This window comes from Phalacrocorax aristotelis, chromosome 18, assembly GCF_949628215.1.
Source record: "Phalacrocorax aristotelis chromosome 18, bGulAri2.1, whole genome shotgun sequence".
Lineage (NCBI taxonomy): Eukaryota > Metazoa > Chordata > Aves > Suliformes > Phalacrocoracidae > Phalacrocorax > Phalacrocorax aristotelis.
The window spans coordinates 5,350,443-5,368,547 of NC_134293.1; the positions used below are offsets into that span (position 1 = coordinate 5,350,443).

General features: G+C 48.1%; 1 protein-coding gene across 18 annotated transcripts in view; it reads right to left on the reverse strand.

The window, feature by feature from the left end:
• MSI2 (musashi RNA binding protein 2) overlaps positions 1 to 18,105 on the reverse strand; it is a 259,090-nt gene that overhangs the window by 84,367 nt on the left and 156,618 nt on the right. For all 18 annotated transcript variants that reach the window (XM_075113488.1, XM_075113489.1, XM_075113490.1 and 15 more), the window contains exon 7: positions 17,322 to 17,370. In XM_075113488.1, the coding sequence (XP_074969589.1) occupies positions 17,322 to 17,370 (49 nt within the window). The remainder of the gene's footprint in view (positions 1 to 17,321; positions 17,371 to 18,105) is intronic.

The window sequence follows — 18,105 nt, forward strand, 5'->3', positions numbered from 1 at the left end:
CAGAGCTGCACACTCACCCAGGGCAGGAGCAGGGATTTCGCTCCTGTTGCTGCTGCACATCTCCATCCTGCTACGGTGCAAGTCTCGGTATGTGCCCCAGCCTCTCGGGCTCTGTACAGGATGTAGGATTACTTAATCCCTGAGGTTCTTCTGAGAATGAAGGTGTCTTCACACATAAGTGTCCTAAATTTAACACTTAAGTTTTCAAATGCAATTAAGAAAAGCTATGAAAACTGCCAGCTGACTTGGCAAACAGACTGGAGTGATGAGAAGGACCCAGCCCTTGGCCTGCTGAAAAACAGCTCCCTTTTCAGTGGCTCACGTTGAGCATCCTAAAAAAAAAAAAAAAAAAAAACCACACACGACTTCTGCAAACCCTTGGCCGCCAGCTGCTCCGGGGCGGGAGCTGCCAGCGCGGTGGCTGCCGGCGTTAGAGGGCTGCTCCCTCGCCTGCAGCCACGCCAGCCGGCGCGGTGTGGAGGCGGCAGACTGCCAGCAGCAGGGACAGCCGCTCTGTGGGATGGGACCAAACCACGAGACAGCCCCAAACTTCCATGTCTACCTCTGGTTAAAATAAAATACCGCTGCAGCCTATCTGACACGTGGGTCTTTCGGTGGCAGAACCAGCCGTGGCAGCACCGGCCCCATCTGCTGCCCTCTCTCCCTGACACCGGCACCGGGGAGCGTGTGCTGGACCACGGGCGGTCTGTGCCATGGTCGGAGGGACCCGGCCAGAACCAGGACCCGATTTCAGCATGTGCCAAAGTTGGCCATGGGTGACACAGCACAACAGCAGGTCCAGCTCTACCGGTTGGGTACAGCATGCCCTAAATAAAGTGCACATCCCCCGCCTCCCCCAGTCATACGTGCTGCTGTACTTGGGACCAGTGGCCTTTTTCATATATTTTTCTTCCTTTGTTTTTTTTCCTTTCCCCTTTTTACTCAATCGGCCCCCGTGTTTACAGCTCACTACACCACAAATCCTTATTTCATGTCACCCACTGGCCCAAGCTGTCCCCACTCACTGTTTCTCCTAGACAAGTTAATAAGATGGAAGGCTCCCCGGAGGCCTCGAGCCAGCGAACATTATCACTTGGAAGCAAGGCAGAAATACTGACACATCGGAAATGACTTCAAGCCTATTAATTACCCTTTCTTCTCTGGCAGATCTTTGAGCGAGAGCTTGACAAATTGAAAGGCAGGAGAGATCATCCTTCCCAGCCCCAGAAAGAGCCCCCACCCACGTCAACAAAAGCAAAACACCACCCCCCAATCCTTCTTTGTTTTGTTATCAATTAATTCATCAAAAATTAGCTGAAACAGAGGCTGCCTGTTAGTGACAGATCTGCCCTTTCTCTGTGTGTTCCCATTTCCTAGGGACCAGAGGCGGCAGGATGCTGACATGCAGCCCCACGGAGAGCGGGAGAGGCTCTGATGGGGACGGCACTGGCTGGGGAGTCCCGCGGGCACCACGGGAGCATCAGCACAGCTCTCCCATCCATCGGAGAACACGGAAAAACAGCTGCTGCTGCACTGGGAAAGTGAGTCTTAGTTTGGACCTTCCCATCACTGAATCTCAATAATCTCCATTAATATGATCAAACCTGGTACCCCAGATGCACTTTAAAACCTTAGTGAATACCCCTCGGCCCATTCTTTCCCTCCCTCAAAATGTATTTTAAAATCCTTGCTGGCATAATTGATCCTGATTATTATAAGCACTAGATATTAAATGCATTCCTACATGCAACGTGGCTTCAACTATGGGCTTTCAGCAAAGTCTATTGTATAAATAAATGACTTTCTTATTCAAGAGCTTCAGATTTGACAGTATTAATTTTGATGCAAAGTAGCCACGCAAGTGTAGATAAAGTCGCTACCTTCCACTACAGCTTTATTTTTAAGGTGATTTTCATAATTTCTGGTTTAAAAAAAAACCCTACAAAATAACTTGAACAAAAATCTTCAAGCCATTACCTAGAAAACTATCATTAAATCATTTGTTCATTTGTTATTAGTATCATTGTAATTAAAGAGACTCATATTTCAAAAATATATCTCCAACAGCACTTATCAAAACCCATCCCTGCAGCCTATCAATTAGTATTACAATAACCTCGCTCCCTTGTTGCCTTCGCTATTAGCATTTTGATTGAATGTCTGTTGAAAAGTGACTGGTAACAGAAGATTGTGTTCAGAAAGTAATGTTTCTTTATTCGCTTTCATTGAAGCTTGTCTAGTTGTCTCCAGTTCCTACTCAAAAGAGACAAGACAGTTCCAAAAGCAGTAATTCTGATGCAGGATTATTTTTTTCCTTCTTGCGAGGTGAGATAGATTGGGTTAGGCCGGCCACAAACGCTATTAAATTACTTGACAGCAGATTTGGGGTGTGCTATCGGCTCTGACCTAAGCACACTCGAACACGCACAAACTACCAGAGAGGCGTCACGGCAGTAACAGCCGATAAACGTGCCCCCAGTAAGCTGGGAAAACACACACCACAGGTCTTTGCAAATGACCTTTCAAGAGATTCAATAATAATAATAATAATAATTAATAATGTATGAACTAGTCAGGGAAGTTTTTGGCTACGTTTATTACTAATAGTATCGAATGTAAAAGGCAACAATTCATTAGATAACCCTTTGCACTTCGGGAACATATCACTGCGACTCAGAGAGACTTAAGTTTGCCAGCCATAATAAAGCCTCTAACGAAGGATAGATCTGTAACTAACGTCATTATGGAGGGGAAATGGATGCATTCGGCAAGTACCATGAATTATAAAGACAAGAGTTCATTAAATCTACTATATTAAAATAAAAATGACCTGCCATGTCAGACAGTTCTATTTACTGATATTCCCACTGCTGATGCCTTCCCCTGATAAATCACATTCAGCAGGCACAACCAACAATCCAAAAACATTTCAATTACTTGGACGTGCTGGAAACTTGCAGGCAATGTTGGGTCGCCCTGTAAAAGCACCACGATCCCAAGGTTTGCTTTTAGGGCTTTGAAGGAAAAACAAACTGACCCTACCGCCGAGTCACCCTCCTGCCTCTCCCCTGACGTGCCCCCTCTGCTTCCACCGCCGCGGCGATGACAGTCAATTAGACTAATAAGCAATTTAGCAGGGAGGAAAGAGAGGGAAACATTCAGCGACTGTCGGCATCGCTCGGACAGGGCTGGTACCGACCCCTGCTAAAATGTCCACCCCTGCAAAAGCGCGGCGCTCACCACGCCGCGATGAATGCAATGGGGTCATGGAGGTCCCTGCTGTGGGGGCTGCCGCGACCAGGGCGGTTCAAAGGCAACGGCCGGGCTGGGCGAGGAGAGGACCCCAGCTGCAGAAGGCAGAGGCCGGTCCCGCTGGGCTTCCTCCATCCTACCTGCAACCCAGCCCAGCTCCTGCGCCCTTCACACTGCTCGGGAAGGCTTTTCAAAGCCCCTCTCCTCCTCAGCAGCTCCCGTCTCCAGTGGCAGTCAGCCAGGAGTGTATAATGGTGTCAGGTAGCAATTTCATTTTTAAAATGCACTTATCAAAGATTTAAGGTGAAAGATAAGAAGCGCATACTAAATCATCATAAAGGAAACATTGTATAAGGCATAGTATTTTACAAATCAAAACAGTTATCAAAATGAAAAGGTATGAATATAAAAACAAATGGAACCAGCGCTGAGAAGAGGAGGGGAGGGAGCGCACCAGATTCGGGAGACATTGATCAGATTTCAGGTTTCCTTGGCAAGTCTCAAAGCCTCTGAAGAACGGGAGCAGCAACACTTTCACTGTCATTTTAAAACAGAAATAAAATGCCAAGTACATTTATATGTGAGCATGTACACACACGCGTCTATACACAAACATGTGCTTATTTATATGCCTTTTCATATAGATAGATCTATAAATATAGATACATATTTTTCATACCATTACCCACGGCTGTTGGGTGCTTTTATCAAAGTCACCTGACCTGGAAAGCATCTGTTGTTAATACCACTGTTTTATTATTTATCAAATCCATTTCTTCATAGAATGACTAATTTCGTACCCACAGCTGCTCCCATCTTCCCTTCACAGCTGCTCCTTCCCCGAGCAGCCAGGCAGGTTATTAGCCCACCTCCATCTCCCACCACCCACGTGCTGCTTCTGAGCCCTCCCGAACCCCAGGGCCAGGTACAGAACAAGCACTTTGTGCTCTTGCCCTGCGAGGGACAAAGCGAAATTAAGCCAAATGGCCAGGAAAAAACCTGTGCGGCACCACTGGGAGGGTGAGAACGAGCTGCTGATTTGCAAGGAAACAAATCCGCACTTTTGCCATCTGATTTTTTAGTTTTGTTTTCCTGCAACTGCAGGGGAGTTCCAGCAACTGGAGAAAAACAAATATTATTACTACTTTGTGCCCACAGGATGGAGCTTGCAGCAGGAGGGAAGCAAGCCCTCCGCTCCAGGGACAGGCTGGCATTGAGAGCAGAGATCTAAATGGATGAAAAAGGCATGCAGAAACAGAGAAATTGGCAAAAGCCAAACCTGCCTCCAATACCTCTGCATGATATTAGCTCATCCGAACTTCCTGCGAGCCGACGAGGGAATATTTGTTGCTACAATGATGCTTAAAGCTTATTCTCTTGCCAGATTCCTCCCTACGGATCCTGCCCTAATTTTGAGTGCGCTGCTCAACACATGTTCACGTGCGACTCGTGCGATGGATGAGGGGGACAGTTTCCACTGCCAGAGCCTTGCTGCAATGGAAGTCAACACACACTCTCAAATGACTTACACCAGGGCTGGCGATGGTCCCCCTAGGTGTATATACGGAGAGATGGTGCCGTAGTCAAAGCGCAAGCCATGGAGCCAGATTCATGCTCAGCGCTGACCGGAGCCACGGGCGAGTGAGATCACCGTCCCGCGCCCCTGATCCCCACACCTTACCGGCTTCACCGGGACACTGCAAGGCTTAGTTCACTACATGCCTGCAAAGAGCTTTGAAATCACTCAGGAAGGGCTGTGTAGGGATAGTAGTATTGTATCTGTTTGCTCCTGGTCTTCTTCCAGAGAGGAGAAATGATGAAGCTGTTAGCACGGATAGGCGTTTTAAAATGGAGGACAATCTGCGAATTACTACATTAGCTGAAGGTACTCTTTCTGGTCCAGAAAACACTCAATAAATTAAAAAGAAAAAAAACCACAACCCAAATCCGCTGACCTGCAGCTTTCTGCAAGAAGATGTTTTTCAACTTACTTATTCTCTCAGATCCAGCAAAAAAAGTGCCAGATGTTCCTACTTCAGCTTATATATACAAAAAACATACAGAATAAGCAAAATCACTCCTTGCCAGTACATATTAATCAACCTAATTAAAGGAATCTTCAGTCAAAACTTAACGTTTTGGGAAAACCGCTATCGAGGTAGGAGGTCACTGATGCAAAACGGCGCAGACCCCGTGCGAGCTCCCCATGACACAACCCACACGGCATCACTCCACACACCCTGCGCGCCCCAGGAGGCTGCGCCCGCCACCGCAAACTCTGCACCTCCGATATTTGGGGAAGCGAGGTCGAAGATTCTCATCTGAAGGGAGGAAAGAAGGGGAAGATGAAATGTTGGACAAATCACTTTTAGAGACATTTTGTTCTTCCCTTGCTGCCGGTGAGGGGGTGAAGACAGAGTTACAGAAATCAATCCTTCCCCTTTCAGCCAAGTGGGAAGGAGCCAGTAAAGCAAAGGGCAAAGCCGAGCTCAGGTACAGCCCAGTGATCAGTGCTTTTCCTTACTAACAAAGCGGGAGCTGAACGCAACGCCGTCACTTCATACCATGAGTGCGAGTCAGGGCTCGCTGTCCTTCGCTCGCAGCTATTTGCCATGGGCTCTTTAAAGCCTACAGATACCCAACAATTTACAGCAGCAAAATGCTTGCCCTTGCAGCGCCTATTTGTTCAATCTCCAGGGCAGGAACTTAGCTCTAACTGTTGTTCTGGGCTTCCAATTTTCTCTGTCTCATCAGTGGAAAAGCCCCTGAAATGCAGGATACACAGATGTAGCTGAGCGTTCAGGTAAGAGCCACCGAGTGCTGCAGGGTTCTGTGCAAGGAGCGTCAGGATGCGCACGTGTCTGGTCGCCACCCGCCAAGGTGACACAGGGCAGTCCCCGCTGGCTGGAGAGCCAGCAGATATGCTGGGGCGGCAGAGAACTGCAATGACCCGTACCTTCTCCCACTCACAGAAGTCAGCGGGCTCTCTGGGAGCACCAAACACCCGCAGAGCCTTCCTCTGGCACAGCAGAAAACCAGAGCCATATCAGAGGAAACCAGAGAAAAACAATGGGCTTTCTTGGCCCACTCTCCAAGAATACTTTTCTCTGTGAAATCCTGAACAGCCTCCCATGCAAAATCACTGCCGGCACCGACGGCTGCCTCCCCCTGCAGCCCTGGGCTTCTGCAGCACACCGAGATCCTGGGGCTGGAGCTGCAACGATGCTGGCTCTGTGGCCACCAAAATCAGATGCAAGAGGATCATGGATGCGGAGCAGATCAAGCTGCAAACACTGTAGGGAGCGAGAGAGCAAAGGGGCAGAGGCAGCCGCCTGCCTTTACCTGCCCAGACAAACGTGCTGGCCAGCGAGGGTGTGCAGGAGGGGAGAGGCGTAAAATGGCAGCTGGCAAAAGGCGGGAAGCGAGGAAGGCTCTGCGAGACCTGACCTGAGCCCAGACAGGGTGTTACCGCAGCACACATTCTACATCTCTAAGCTAGTAATTTAACAGCTTCTAATTTGTTAATACAAGAGGATTGATTAGGTGGAATGTATCCACGCAAGAGCTGTAAACTGTTAATTGCAGGGTAGCAACGTTTCCATTTACACACCCCATTGCCAAGCCCTCCTTCGGAAGCAGAGTCACTCAAAGCTTTTGCCTCACAAAAATGACCCCGGGAGCAATTTCTGGCTCCCTGGGCACAGAGAGGGGCCCGGGTCAGCCACTCGCTCGAGCACACCCACCCCGGTCAGCAAGGCAGGAGCTCACGTTCATGTACCTGCGCCGATGCACCCTACAGCTCAGACCAGCATCCCCGATCTGATTTACCAACACTTAAAAATAAACACCCAGAAAACTAGATTCCCAGCTGGGGATGGCGAGGATGGCAGAGAGGGATGGCGCGGCAGAGCCTGCTTGAACAGGAGGCTCGGGGGTGAAAGCCCTTCCTTATGCTACCAGCATCATTTGTGTAACCCGTATTTCTCCTGAATCTCAAGATTTTGGGCATAGGGGATGTGTTATCTGTTTAAACAGATCACCAGGAGGCAATGAGCTTGTAAAAGTAAAGGCTTCAGCAGCATCCAGGTCCTGGGCACATGCAAGGTGGCAGCTGACGGAGGTGATTTACTCTGGGGACTGCACTGGGCCCAGGCAGGCAAACTGGTCCCTTTTCTGGGACACCACAAGGCTTTGGCTCACTATCTCTCAGCCTCTCCAGGTTGCTCGGAACATCCTCCTCACCTTCAGTAAAAGTGCTCTAAAAGCTTTATTATCAAAACCAGCAGATATAAAGCACAGATATAAAAAAAAATAAAAAGCACATCGCCCCCAAATGCATATCAGAGAGGACTCACCCAGTCTGCTTTCAGCGATCCACTGGGAAAAGAAAACAACACACCAGGGAGTGAAAGCTGTGCAGTGTGTCTCAATATTTTCATATCACATTTTTGGGCACGGGCATGCTGTGAGTAGCTGCCTATTTTCTCAAGGTCACCATGCTGATTTTAATTCTGCTCGTTGTATTAAGACTGCCTGTCTATGTAAATGTTGCATTTTGTTCTCCTCCTGTTTCTGGCCTTTCCTCAATTAACATTTTCAAATAGTCCCACAAGACTCGAAGCACTACCTGCTAATCACTTCTCTCCTGCATTCTGGGAAGCAAAAGGGTTTGGGTTTCATCAGCTGAGTAGATTCATAAGCAAGAACTTATTCATGGCATTTAGGGTTTCTTTCCATTCACAGATCATCAGGATTTTTGCTAACTTACCCGTCACTCAAACTGGCTGCTCAGCAGTGACAACAAATATGGCAAACTGAAGTCAGACTAAAATGACCTCACTGTCTTCTCAACACAGTTTTTCAACTGAGAAGATTACGTTGCCTGTTTCTAACACCAGCACTCATCCTGGCACAGCTCACGCATACCGACTTCTGCAAGTGCAACTGAACCATTATCGTAATTTAAAAAAAGTTCTTAAATATTTGCACAACTCTCACTTTACGTTTCCTGAAGAACCTTTCAGACAGATGAGAAAGGCTCCGCTGATATACTCTGCACTCCGCAATACGACTGTAGCCAATTGCATTAAGTTATTGATACTGTTCGGCACTAAGTGCGTGGCAAGATTTTTCTTTTTAGGAGAGCGACTGGTAACTGCACTTCTATGGGAAGGAAACACCCAGTTTTCTGCTCGCGGTCCTGCCTATGTCTTGCCCTGGACACCACGCAGATACCTTCTGCGGGACTAACACTGCCATCTCCAGTGTTTCAATGTGTCTGCTTTTCCATCTAAGGCATCTGGATATCAGCCTCTCGTGATCTGAAAAACCACAATTTATTGCATCCCAGAAAGCTTAACTGATATTTGAAAAGCTATTTAGTATCTTCTGCACGCAGGTGCCACAGAAAATCCTAAATTTCCCCCTGCACACCCTTTCCTTCCTACAAGATTTACGCTCTGGCTCTGACCCTCCCTTCCTGCAGCTGTTTCCATCACGGGAATGAGAGCAGGACGTTGCCTCCCGCATTTGTTAGCGCCTGACACCCACTTTGCGGAGCTGTCAGTGTCCCAGCGCTGGCCATCAGGGACGCCTGCCTTCACCTCGCCGCCAGTGGCAGACAGGGTGCGGAGGCAGAGTGCCCAGGACTGAGCCTTTCAGTCAACATTTCCTCTTGTTGCTCCCTGTATTAGGGGTAATTGAAAGGTGGTTGGATAAATTAAGAAGGTCAAAAAGGTCTGGCTGTGTAGGGCTCTCCCTCCGGGGAGAGGCAACTAAATAATTTGTGTACACGCTAGCTACGAAGACAAGATACAAATGCGTTTTACAAACCTACTGTCCTTTAGAACATACTTTTAAGTTGATATTTACCTTAAAGTCTGATTATGTAACTGGAGACTTCCAAACTAATTGCTGGGCTGTATTTGCAACCTTTACTGGAGGTTGGGGGGATTTTTTTCTTCTTATTATTATTGCATTTGTTTGTTAAACAAGAAAATAAAAATGTCAAGCCATCTCCGGAGTGCTGCTGGCAAGCCGAGCCTCTCCCATTCTTTAGAGAAAGCATTTGCACGCATCTATTCCTTCGATGCGTCCCGGCCACTGCGGCTGTTCACTCTTCCTCCTCCTCTGGATGTAATTTTCATTACTGGTATAAAATTAAGCAATAAGGTGTGACAGACAGTACATAGCTGGGCAATTATTCCAAGCCTCAGGTGGCGTTATCCAGCATGAGGCTGGGGCAGAATGACTGTAACCACCCAAGACGTTCAATAATCGCCTTGAAAAGCGTGGCCAGGAGCCTTATTTGCTATTCTGAAACAGAGTCTACTGGGATGCAGGGCTCATACTGGCTTGAATGCATCTATTTTTACACTTCACGTAAGGTGCCCCGATGCAGCAGCAATAGGTGCTGGCCAGGAAATTAAAAGACAAGGGAGACGGATCCAAGAATTGGCAGCTTTTCGTTTTTGTTTTGTGTTTATTAACACTAAAGTAGGGAACAGCACAAGCCTGTTGAGCTCGGGGCCACTGGCGTGCCACCACGCAAAAGCCACCACGCCGGCAGCGGCTGTCGCCCTGGCCCGGGGGGAAAACACTCACGGTCCCCACCGCCCGTCGCAGAGGCTAAGGGGGAGAAACTGATGCCAAATGGGAAACTGGAGAGACGTGGCCACCCGGCCCCAACAGCGGGGCCGAATCCATGAGCCCATTCCCCGCGCTCCATCTCACTACCCGCAGCCATCCCAACTCCTACCTTGGATCCACCCGGAACGGAGCTGAACTCACAACATGAAGCAGAGAGGCGCGACTATCGCTCTCCAGTGTTGCAGCCGTTAATGTGTTTTACGACGTGAATATTTATAAATAAGGATGCAATATTAAAACTGTACACATATAAAATATTAGTATGGCACGTCATAGCTGCAATCTAAATAGGTAGGTATGACTGATAGTATTATCGCTCAGCCGTCACCACTTTCACTGACAGGTCTGTAAATGGTAAATAATATTAACTAATGAATCTTCACAGCCCTTGCAAAGTTTTGAAGCAAATATTTGCTTAAAAAATCACTCTAAAAAATTCTGTTTGCAGCTACTCCTCCCTCCGATCCTCTGTGCCTTTGGCAGAAGATAAACACCCTGCATCTCTATGCATCAGGGGTTAAAGTCTCTCTCTGTGTTGCAAACCCCAGGTCCCTGGGATGAATTTCACCAGCTAGGGAGCCGTGAGGCCGAGCCAAGCGAGCGCTTCCCTCAAAACAACTGCACTCTCCGGAGTCCCATTTATGAAGTGATACAACTGACACGGGAATAAAAGCCCGTCTCATCTAGGAAAGCAATAACAATAATACTGCCTCCATTTATATCTTATGTCACACTTTTCATCCAAAGCCCTTAAAGCACTTTATGCTGTAAAAAAATACCGCCACCGTGTTTGTGGATGCTTTTCCAAAATCCTGTGGGTCAAACATGGCCAAACAGCAGCTCCCCCTTTAGCCCCATCCTTCTAGAAGCAAAACTATGTGAGCAAAAGGCTCCCTCAGAGCTGTTCTCAAAGTGCTTGGTACTATCGGCAGACTGCTGCCAAGAAAAGCTATGCTGAAAATTACCAAATTAGGCAATTATTTCTATACATTTAAATACTCTTTACTCAAAACTGCCTGGGGATGTATTTTTAAATGCACATGACCTTGCCTTACTTAAGGAAGTTGATGACAAACAAATAATAGCAGTGACTCTTAATTATATTTATACCTCATCTATAAAAATGTAAATTATAACTTCAGAGGTCAACTACAAAACTGAGATTTTGGCAGCCGGATAGAGTACAAAAGGCTATTTTTCTCTTAAGAAAAGCATCATCTTTCGCCGAGGCACAGATGATATCTCACTAACAACATCACTCCCGTCTCTTCCAATAAATACAACCATTACACCAACTGCTTCTACCTGGACAATTACTTTTATGCACTGAAATCTCCTGGATGGGGGTGATGCAAACGCAAAGCACGACCCTCATGTTCCTCCCCAAGAGCGGAGACCATGGGAAGGACGTAGCAGACCCTGCACTCCTGCGTGGGGTCTCAGTGGTATGAGGTGCACAAACCTTTCAGTCAGAATTTTGAGGTTTTAATTCAAACCCAAACCTCGGGCACAGCGGTCTCCACATGGCTGCAGAGCTCCTGCACCTCCCTGAGGAGGCTGCTGCGATACCACGCAAGGGTGCTGCGAGTCTCCGCGTGCCCCACTCGAGGGCACAGCGAGCAGCCCACGGGCGCTGCGGGGGCTGGGGGGAGCCCGGTCAGAGAGCACCCCGGGGAGCTGCTGGGCTGATGGCTCAGCCCTGTGAGCTGAGCGGATGCTCCCGCGTGATCCAGCCCCTCACACACGCATGGACGTGCCACCCAGCCCAGGACAGCCCGGCCCCTGCCCGAGGCACCCTCCTCGCAGGCACAGGAAACAACAGGAGGTTTGCAACAACTGCAAAAATCCAAGTACTTTTAAAGCTCTGCCACAATCAATGCCTGTCTTTTGGAGATATTTTAACCCCTAACACATAGGATATTGCTTGTATCATGCAGCCAGCCTTGTCTTTCTTTAGTTTTGTTTAGTTTTAAGATTAAAGAAGTCCAAAGCACACGCTGTCAGTTCCCTCCTCTCTCCCCTGCCATTCCTAACTCTGTGAGAGAGAGTTAATTGATATGAAAATAACTCTGGGGACTGTATGGCTTTGAAAAACATACAGCATTATATTCAAAACCGGCAATGACAGCTTGGGGGATTCAATCACTCAAAATCTTTGTCTTTTTGCAAGTTCAAGACATAGGACTGTTGTGCTGCGTGCCATGGACAGCTTCTGGAGAAGCTGATGGCTACAGGCAAGCACAAAACAAGTACATGCTGGTGAACATCTCAGGCTGCGATCGAGAGCATCCATTACAATAACGAACCAAAAGACCACCTTCTCTTGACTTATCTCTATGCTCATGCTTAAGAGTTACAGAAAGAAAGGGGAGTTGCCGAACAAATTTATCAGGTGACACTCCACGCCACTGCACTTTCCTTTCCACAAAATGTACAGCCTGGGAAGGGCTGACCCCGCTCCCGCACCCCTCGGGTCAGTCACTTTCATCTAACCCTTCCTTCCTCCCTCCTGCTACGCAGCCCGCTGCGTATGGCGTTTTTTCTCAGCTTTGCTGGATACAAACAACAAGCCTCCTGCTGCCGGGGCTCGGGGATCGCCCAGCACGGGCAAAGCACAAGGGCACGGCAGCCGCCCTGCCCAGCTCCTGCTGTTCCACGTGCTTGGCAGCAAATTGGTATGCTTTCTGGAGCTCCCTTCCGTAATGAAGTTAGAAGGACATCATCATCTTGCCAGTCTCCCTCCAACCCCAAAAGATCAATAACTAATGCTGAACTCCAGATTTTATCTGCACTTTGCAAGGGTAACAAAATAACAGCACCCTCTTTTTTTTAATTTCCAATTACTAAATCCTGTCACGAGTGACCCAGTGATTTTCAGCTCTATGAAATTTTAGGCAGTGAAGTGATGAAAGTGATCTTCCAGAGTGTTTGAAGAGCTTCTCTGTGTGGTTTTGCTCCCTGTACAGAAGCGCAAAGGTACAGGACAGGGTACAGAAATAGAGGATTAGCAACACGTTCTTTCTAAAAAGAAATGGCATCTTAACTAAGCTGGCCCAGAGATACTTGCCTTCGAAGTGCTAGTTCATTGCATGCCCACTGTCACAGCTAAATGGCCAAGCTAGGAGGAGAACCCTCGCAAGAAGACACAGCATCCCAGTGAAGCTAGGGATTGTTTTACCCATAATACTCCAAAAATTAATCACTCCTTCAATTAAATACTCACAGATTTTGTAGCCTGCCGTTAATATGGCTAGACAGATAGGTATGAAATGCAATAGCTCTGAGTCTTATTTTCCTTAGAGAAGACCCAGGAATAGTTGGACATTAAAAAAGATGACGACACTGGCAGAGGCAACAACATGGTTAACTTGATGACATTTTTAATGTTATAAAAGTTATGGGCTTCATTGGCAAGGCATTAAGTTTTAATTTGGGTGGGGTTTTCAAGCCTTCCCAAGGTATTAATAAAACTGTTCAACGATGAGCAGCTTTGAAAATCTGTCTTAATATGCCTGGTTAAATCTGTGCATTTCCGCTAACTAATCGGTGTTGGCCCAGTGCTGCACGTGCAGGCGAGTTACACGCTATCAGAATACACGCGCACGAGTAACACACACGTGCCAGAATTATGTCAACAAATATTCTCAATTTGCTTGCAAGGAAATTTATCTCGCCTCCTAGCAGTAGGGAGTGAATTTTAATACTTCTCCTTCCCCTTGCTTGTGTTGATTATTCTAGGCATAGACTAACTACAGTAAACCACAACGGATATTTTATCTGCCATTTCTCTTTCCCTTGGCTAATTTGAAGATACAGATTGCAACCCGCAAATGGTTTTAAGAATTGCCATTAACACTGTTGCTGCACGCTACCGCATTTTAAACATGTTTCCAACACAATCAGAATGTCACAATTTGTAAAATCTCGGGTGATTTTATAAACGATCGATGCAGCAGAACTCGCTTCATCACAACAGCCCACTAGCCAGTTTATTAGCCTGATTAGTGGGAGCTACCTGTACAGAGAAAGAAAAAATGTCTGAAAAGACAAGATAAATTCAAGTGTGAAGATGAAGATGACTCTCTACCCTGCCTTTTACACTTGTTTCTTCCTTCCACTTGTACTTGGCAGAGGTAAAGACCCAGACCTCAGACTTTCATGCCCCTCTGGCAGCTGCTCCAGCTGCAGCAGCGCAGCCCCTTGGCGCTGGCCGGGCTTCACCCACTCACAGGAATTTTGGCTAATGCCAGTGGGTAAGCAGCATTGTCCTTCACCCAACAAAAGGGTAAGCCTGTTCCCTGGGTTACAGCCTCACAAACAGAGCTGACCCTCCCAGGTGCCACACAACTCCCTTATTTGCCAGGAGCGGGGGTGGGGGTTTCCAGCCCACCCTGCCCTCTGGACGGCACAAGCAAGCAGGACAGACCGGGGTCCGGACTCTGGTGGAGCACATGAGAGGTGAGGGTAACATCCCCCCTACCTAACAGCATTTGGAGTATGCTTTTGGTCCTTTTGGACTCTTAGCTCCTCCTTGCTCAGATCTCACCTAGGAGCTTACACAAGAATGCTAATGCAAAGAGAAATGTTATGGTTTGCATGTAGAAAAAACAGGCTATAAAAAAATGAACCAATGAAATAAATTCACAGAATTCCTAGGGGGAAAAAAGGAAGACTCATTGCCTCTTGTCTTCAAACATCATGGGGAAAAAGCCCTTTGTGGGGAAAAAAGAAAAGGTTTCATGGTAGCTAAGGTGCCCCCCTCCATCTGCAGCCCTCAACTTCAGCAGTTACGGACCTTTTCTCCAGATAAGATAGTGGAAAGATGCTTTTGAAAGAGGAATCCATCCTCTGGGGCTTATCGCTCAGGTTCACACCTGATAGCGTTGCTCCCCTGCATGCTCTTCCAGCTTCCCCTAAGAGCACAGAAAAGCTGAACCAGAGCTGTTAGAGCAGAGCTCAGCACTAGCAGAGCACAACCACCAACGCTTCCCAGTGCCCTCACCCCTTGGAAAGTGCTTACAGCAGCACAGTGCCACTGGTGGGGGACAGAGGAGGGATCACCTTGAGGTATGCGGGGAAGAGACGAGCGCCTTGCTTGCAGGAAGAACTAACACACCAGTGCTCTATTTTTAATGTCCTTGCAGAATTCCCTGCCTACCCTGGCCATGGAGCCCAGTCAGGGCAGGCACAAGCTCTTGAAGAGACCACCAGTGAGTTTGGTGGGCAGGAACAGAGCTCACTGCAGGCACAGCCAAGAGCCTCAGTGGAAACAGAACTCCAGGATTTGGGACTTTCTCCTCCTGTCTCTGGAGCTGGGGCCACCCAGCCCTGCCGATGGGCTGCAGTCATGCTGCAGGACAGGCTGATGTCCCCCAAGACAAGCTGTCCACGTGGAGCCCCCTATGCCTCCAACCTCCTGTGCCCTTGGAGGGGGATGGCAGAGACAAGAAACCGCAGGTCAGGGACCTGCAAATCAAGCTGCAAAAGCCTCAAAAGGACAGGGCATGGAGGTGAACGCCAGCATGCATCGCCAGCCTATCTGATGCACACTGTATAAACTTGCCAGGTTAAGTTTGAAGAATACAAGGAATGCAAGCAGAAGCAGGCAGAAGACTCGCTGAAACACTGACAATCTGCTGCGTACACGCCTTGCTGGGACCAAAGCCCCCCGGTACTCCTTGAGCCCAGCTGCCAGCAGACCATATCAGAGCAGGGACGTGGGGCCCTTGAGCTCAGCACAAAAGCACCACATAACGCAGCTCTTAAATGCAACAAACAACATGCCAAGATCCTGAATGGAGAAGGGTATTTATGGCCTGTTTAAGGGTGGTTGCAAAGAGAAGGGTGGAAAATTCCCTGGATATAAAAGGAAGTCATCAGGGGCTGAACTTTCCAAACTGTATAAGAGTTTTGAACACTTGATTCCTGTTACAAAACTGATGGGCACTGGCTGTTCACATGCCTTCTCTGGCTCTGAAGAGCTTATCTTTCCAAGCAAGTCTTTCGCTCACTGCTGCTGAATTTTCCAGGATACTATGATCCCTCACTTCAGAGAGGGATCGGCGCCTGGGAGGGAACTGCTGGAGGGAGGGAACGCTGTCCTGGAGGTTTGCCCGACTCACCCAGCCATCCACATGCACTAAGTTGCTTGTTAAGGCAAATCTCGGAGCAGTGAATAATTCTGACAGCGCTGGGAGGTCAGGTTTTCTGACCCTGCCATGGAGATGAAGATGAGGTGAGGCAGCGGTGGCTGGGCACTCTGGGCCGCTCCCCTCTCCCCTTCCCAGGGTTTCCATCGCTGCCTGGCCGGGCGCGGGCTCCTTTACCTCTCCTGGCAGCCTCCCTAAACAAACGGGCTACATACAGCACTCCAAGTAGCTGACATGCTCGAGGCTGAGACAACAACCGTATCAATCAAGCCCCACCAAAGAGGAAACAAATGTCCAGAGTGCAAAGGGCAAATGACAGTCCTTGGGGCTACACGTCCACGCCGTCGCACGGGGGCAGAAGCCACAAGCTGCGCTGGCTTCCTGTGCTGCCTCCAAACACACGCCGTGTTAAAGCAGGAGACTGGTGGCATAAAATCAATCTCATTCGGAGAGAAGGGAAGTGGGTCGCGAAGCCTGCCCCCAGTGCAGTTTCTGGTGCCGCTGTGACAGCCCAGGTACATTTTACCCCCAGGCAGCTGAATGGAGTGGCTGCCAGGCTGCTCTCTGCCTGGAGCTTGGCATCTCTGCTGCAGTGATAACGTGAACCACTCGCTGAGAGATGGAGGAGCATCATTTATTCCCACAGAAAGGAACAGCCATAAGATTGAAAATAATCCTCAGCTCATTTTCACAGAGCTGTACAAGCAATGATGAGACCTTGTCTCTCTTGTGAAATACATGGAGGGAAATTCCTCTTCTGGAGATCCTGCTAATTTCTAAGCTACCATCACCAGAGGATGAGCAGTCCTCAGCTTCAAAACTCCAGCATGCGTGAAACCCCAGTGGAGGGGTTTAGCACCTTAATTTTCTGGTATCTCAGCTTAACTGGCCTTATGCCCAGCTTAATCTAATGCTAGCCACCTTGGTACAAACCCTCTGCTTCCCTGCAGCCTCACCGCACACAGCTCCCTGGGCTTTACTAACTCCAGGGATGCCACAGAGCCTGACAATGGTCGTCCCAAGGATAAGTTATTAGACTGACCAGAAAAATAATCTCTAATAAGGACATCCACATGGCACGTGGCATTACATGCCAAACCGCCCTTCCTCTGCAACACCTGCAGGACAGAGGGAGCTGTCTCAAACACAAATGGCTCTGCTGATTTAGCACCGCTGGATTTAGCCACTGGGTCGTCATGTTGACACTGATTTTTGGCTGTGCTCACCATGCATAAGCTGTCACAAAATGTCTGAGCTCCCGTTCTCTCTTACCTCTATGCCTGTTGGTCGTCTTGTCAAACATAAGCATGGCGTCCTCTACCTGCAAGACAGAAGAGGGGAGATGCGTGCTTTAACAAACCAGCTGCACGGTTCACAAGGACACAACAGACAGACTGGGAAGGGGAGACAAAGGCAGGAGCAGCCTCAGCTCGGGTACAAATGATGCATCAGATTTCCCTGCTTTTGCTCAGAGTCAGCTCTTTCTTTTGGAAATCGGCTGCTTTCAACCCCTGTCCTAGCTGACATTTGATCCTAAAGAGGAAAAGCAAACATTAAAAGTTCTGTTGCCATAAAAAGCCAAATATCTAAGGAGCTCTTCCACCTCTCATCGGTCCCTTCCCTGTCTGTGTCTCACATCTCAGCCTTTTTCCATTTTGCAGGGAGATAAGGAAGGGTCAAGAGAGGAATCGGGGATGCAAATCAAGCCCACGACTTCTCCAAATTAGAGTCACTGTCTTGGCTGAGAATTAGGTTTCAAGAAGTATGAGCAGGGTAAAATCTGGTCAGCCAAGAAAGGTATTCAGAGGCTTTCAAAAGGCCTTTTGAAAAGCTAGAGGAAAGAGGGGAGAGGGAGGAGGGAGAAAGTTTAATTCGCATCAGGCTTGGCATTTCCACTTCAGAAGAGAGATGACTGATGAAACGTATTGAAGTGCAACCAAATTGCTTTCAACTTTCATTACTATTTGCATGATTTATTCCACCTCCATTTAATCTGTGCAGCCACACCTAAAATTTTACACTTATTTTAGAAGGATGTTGTGCTGGGGCTTATTTT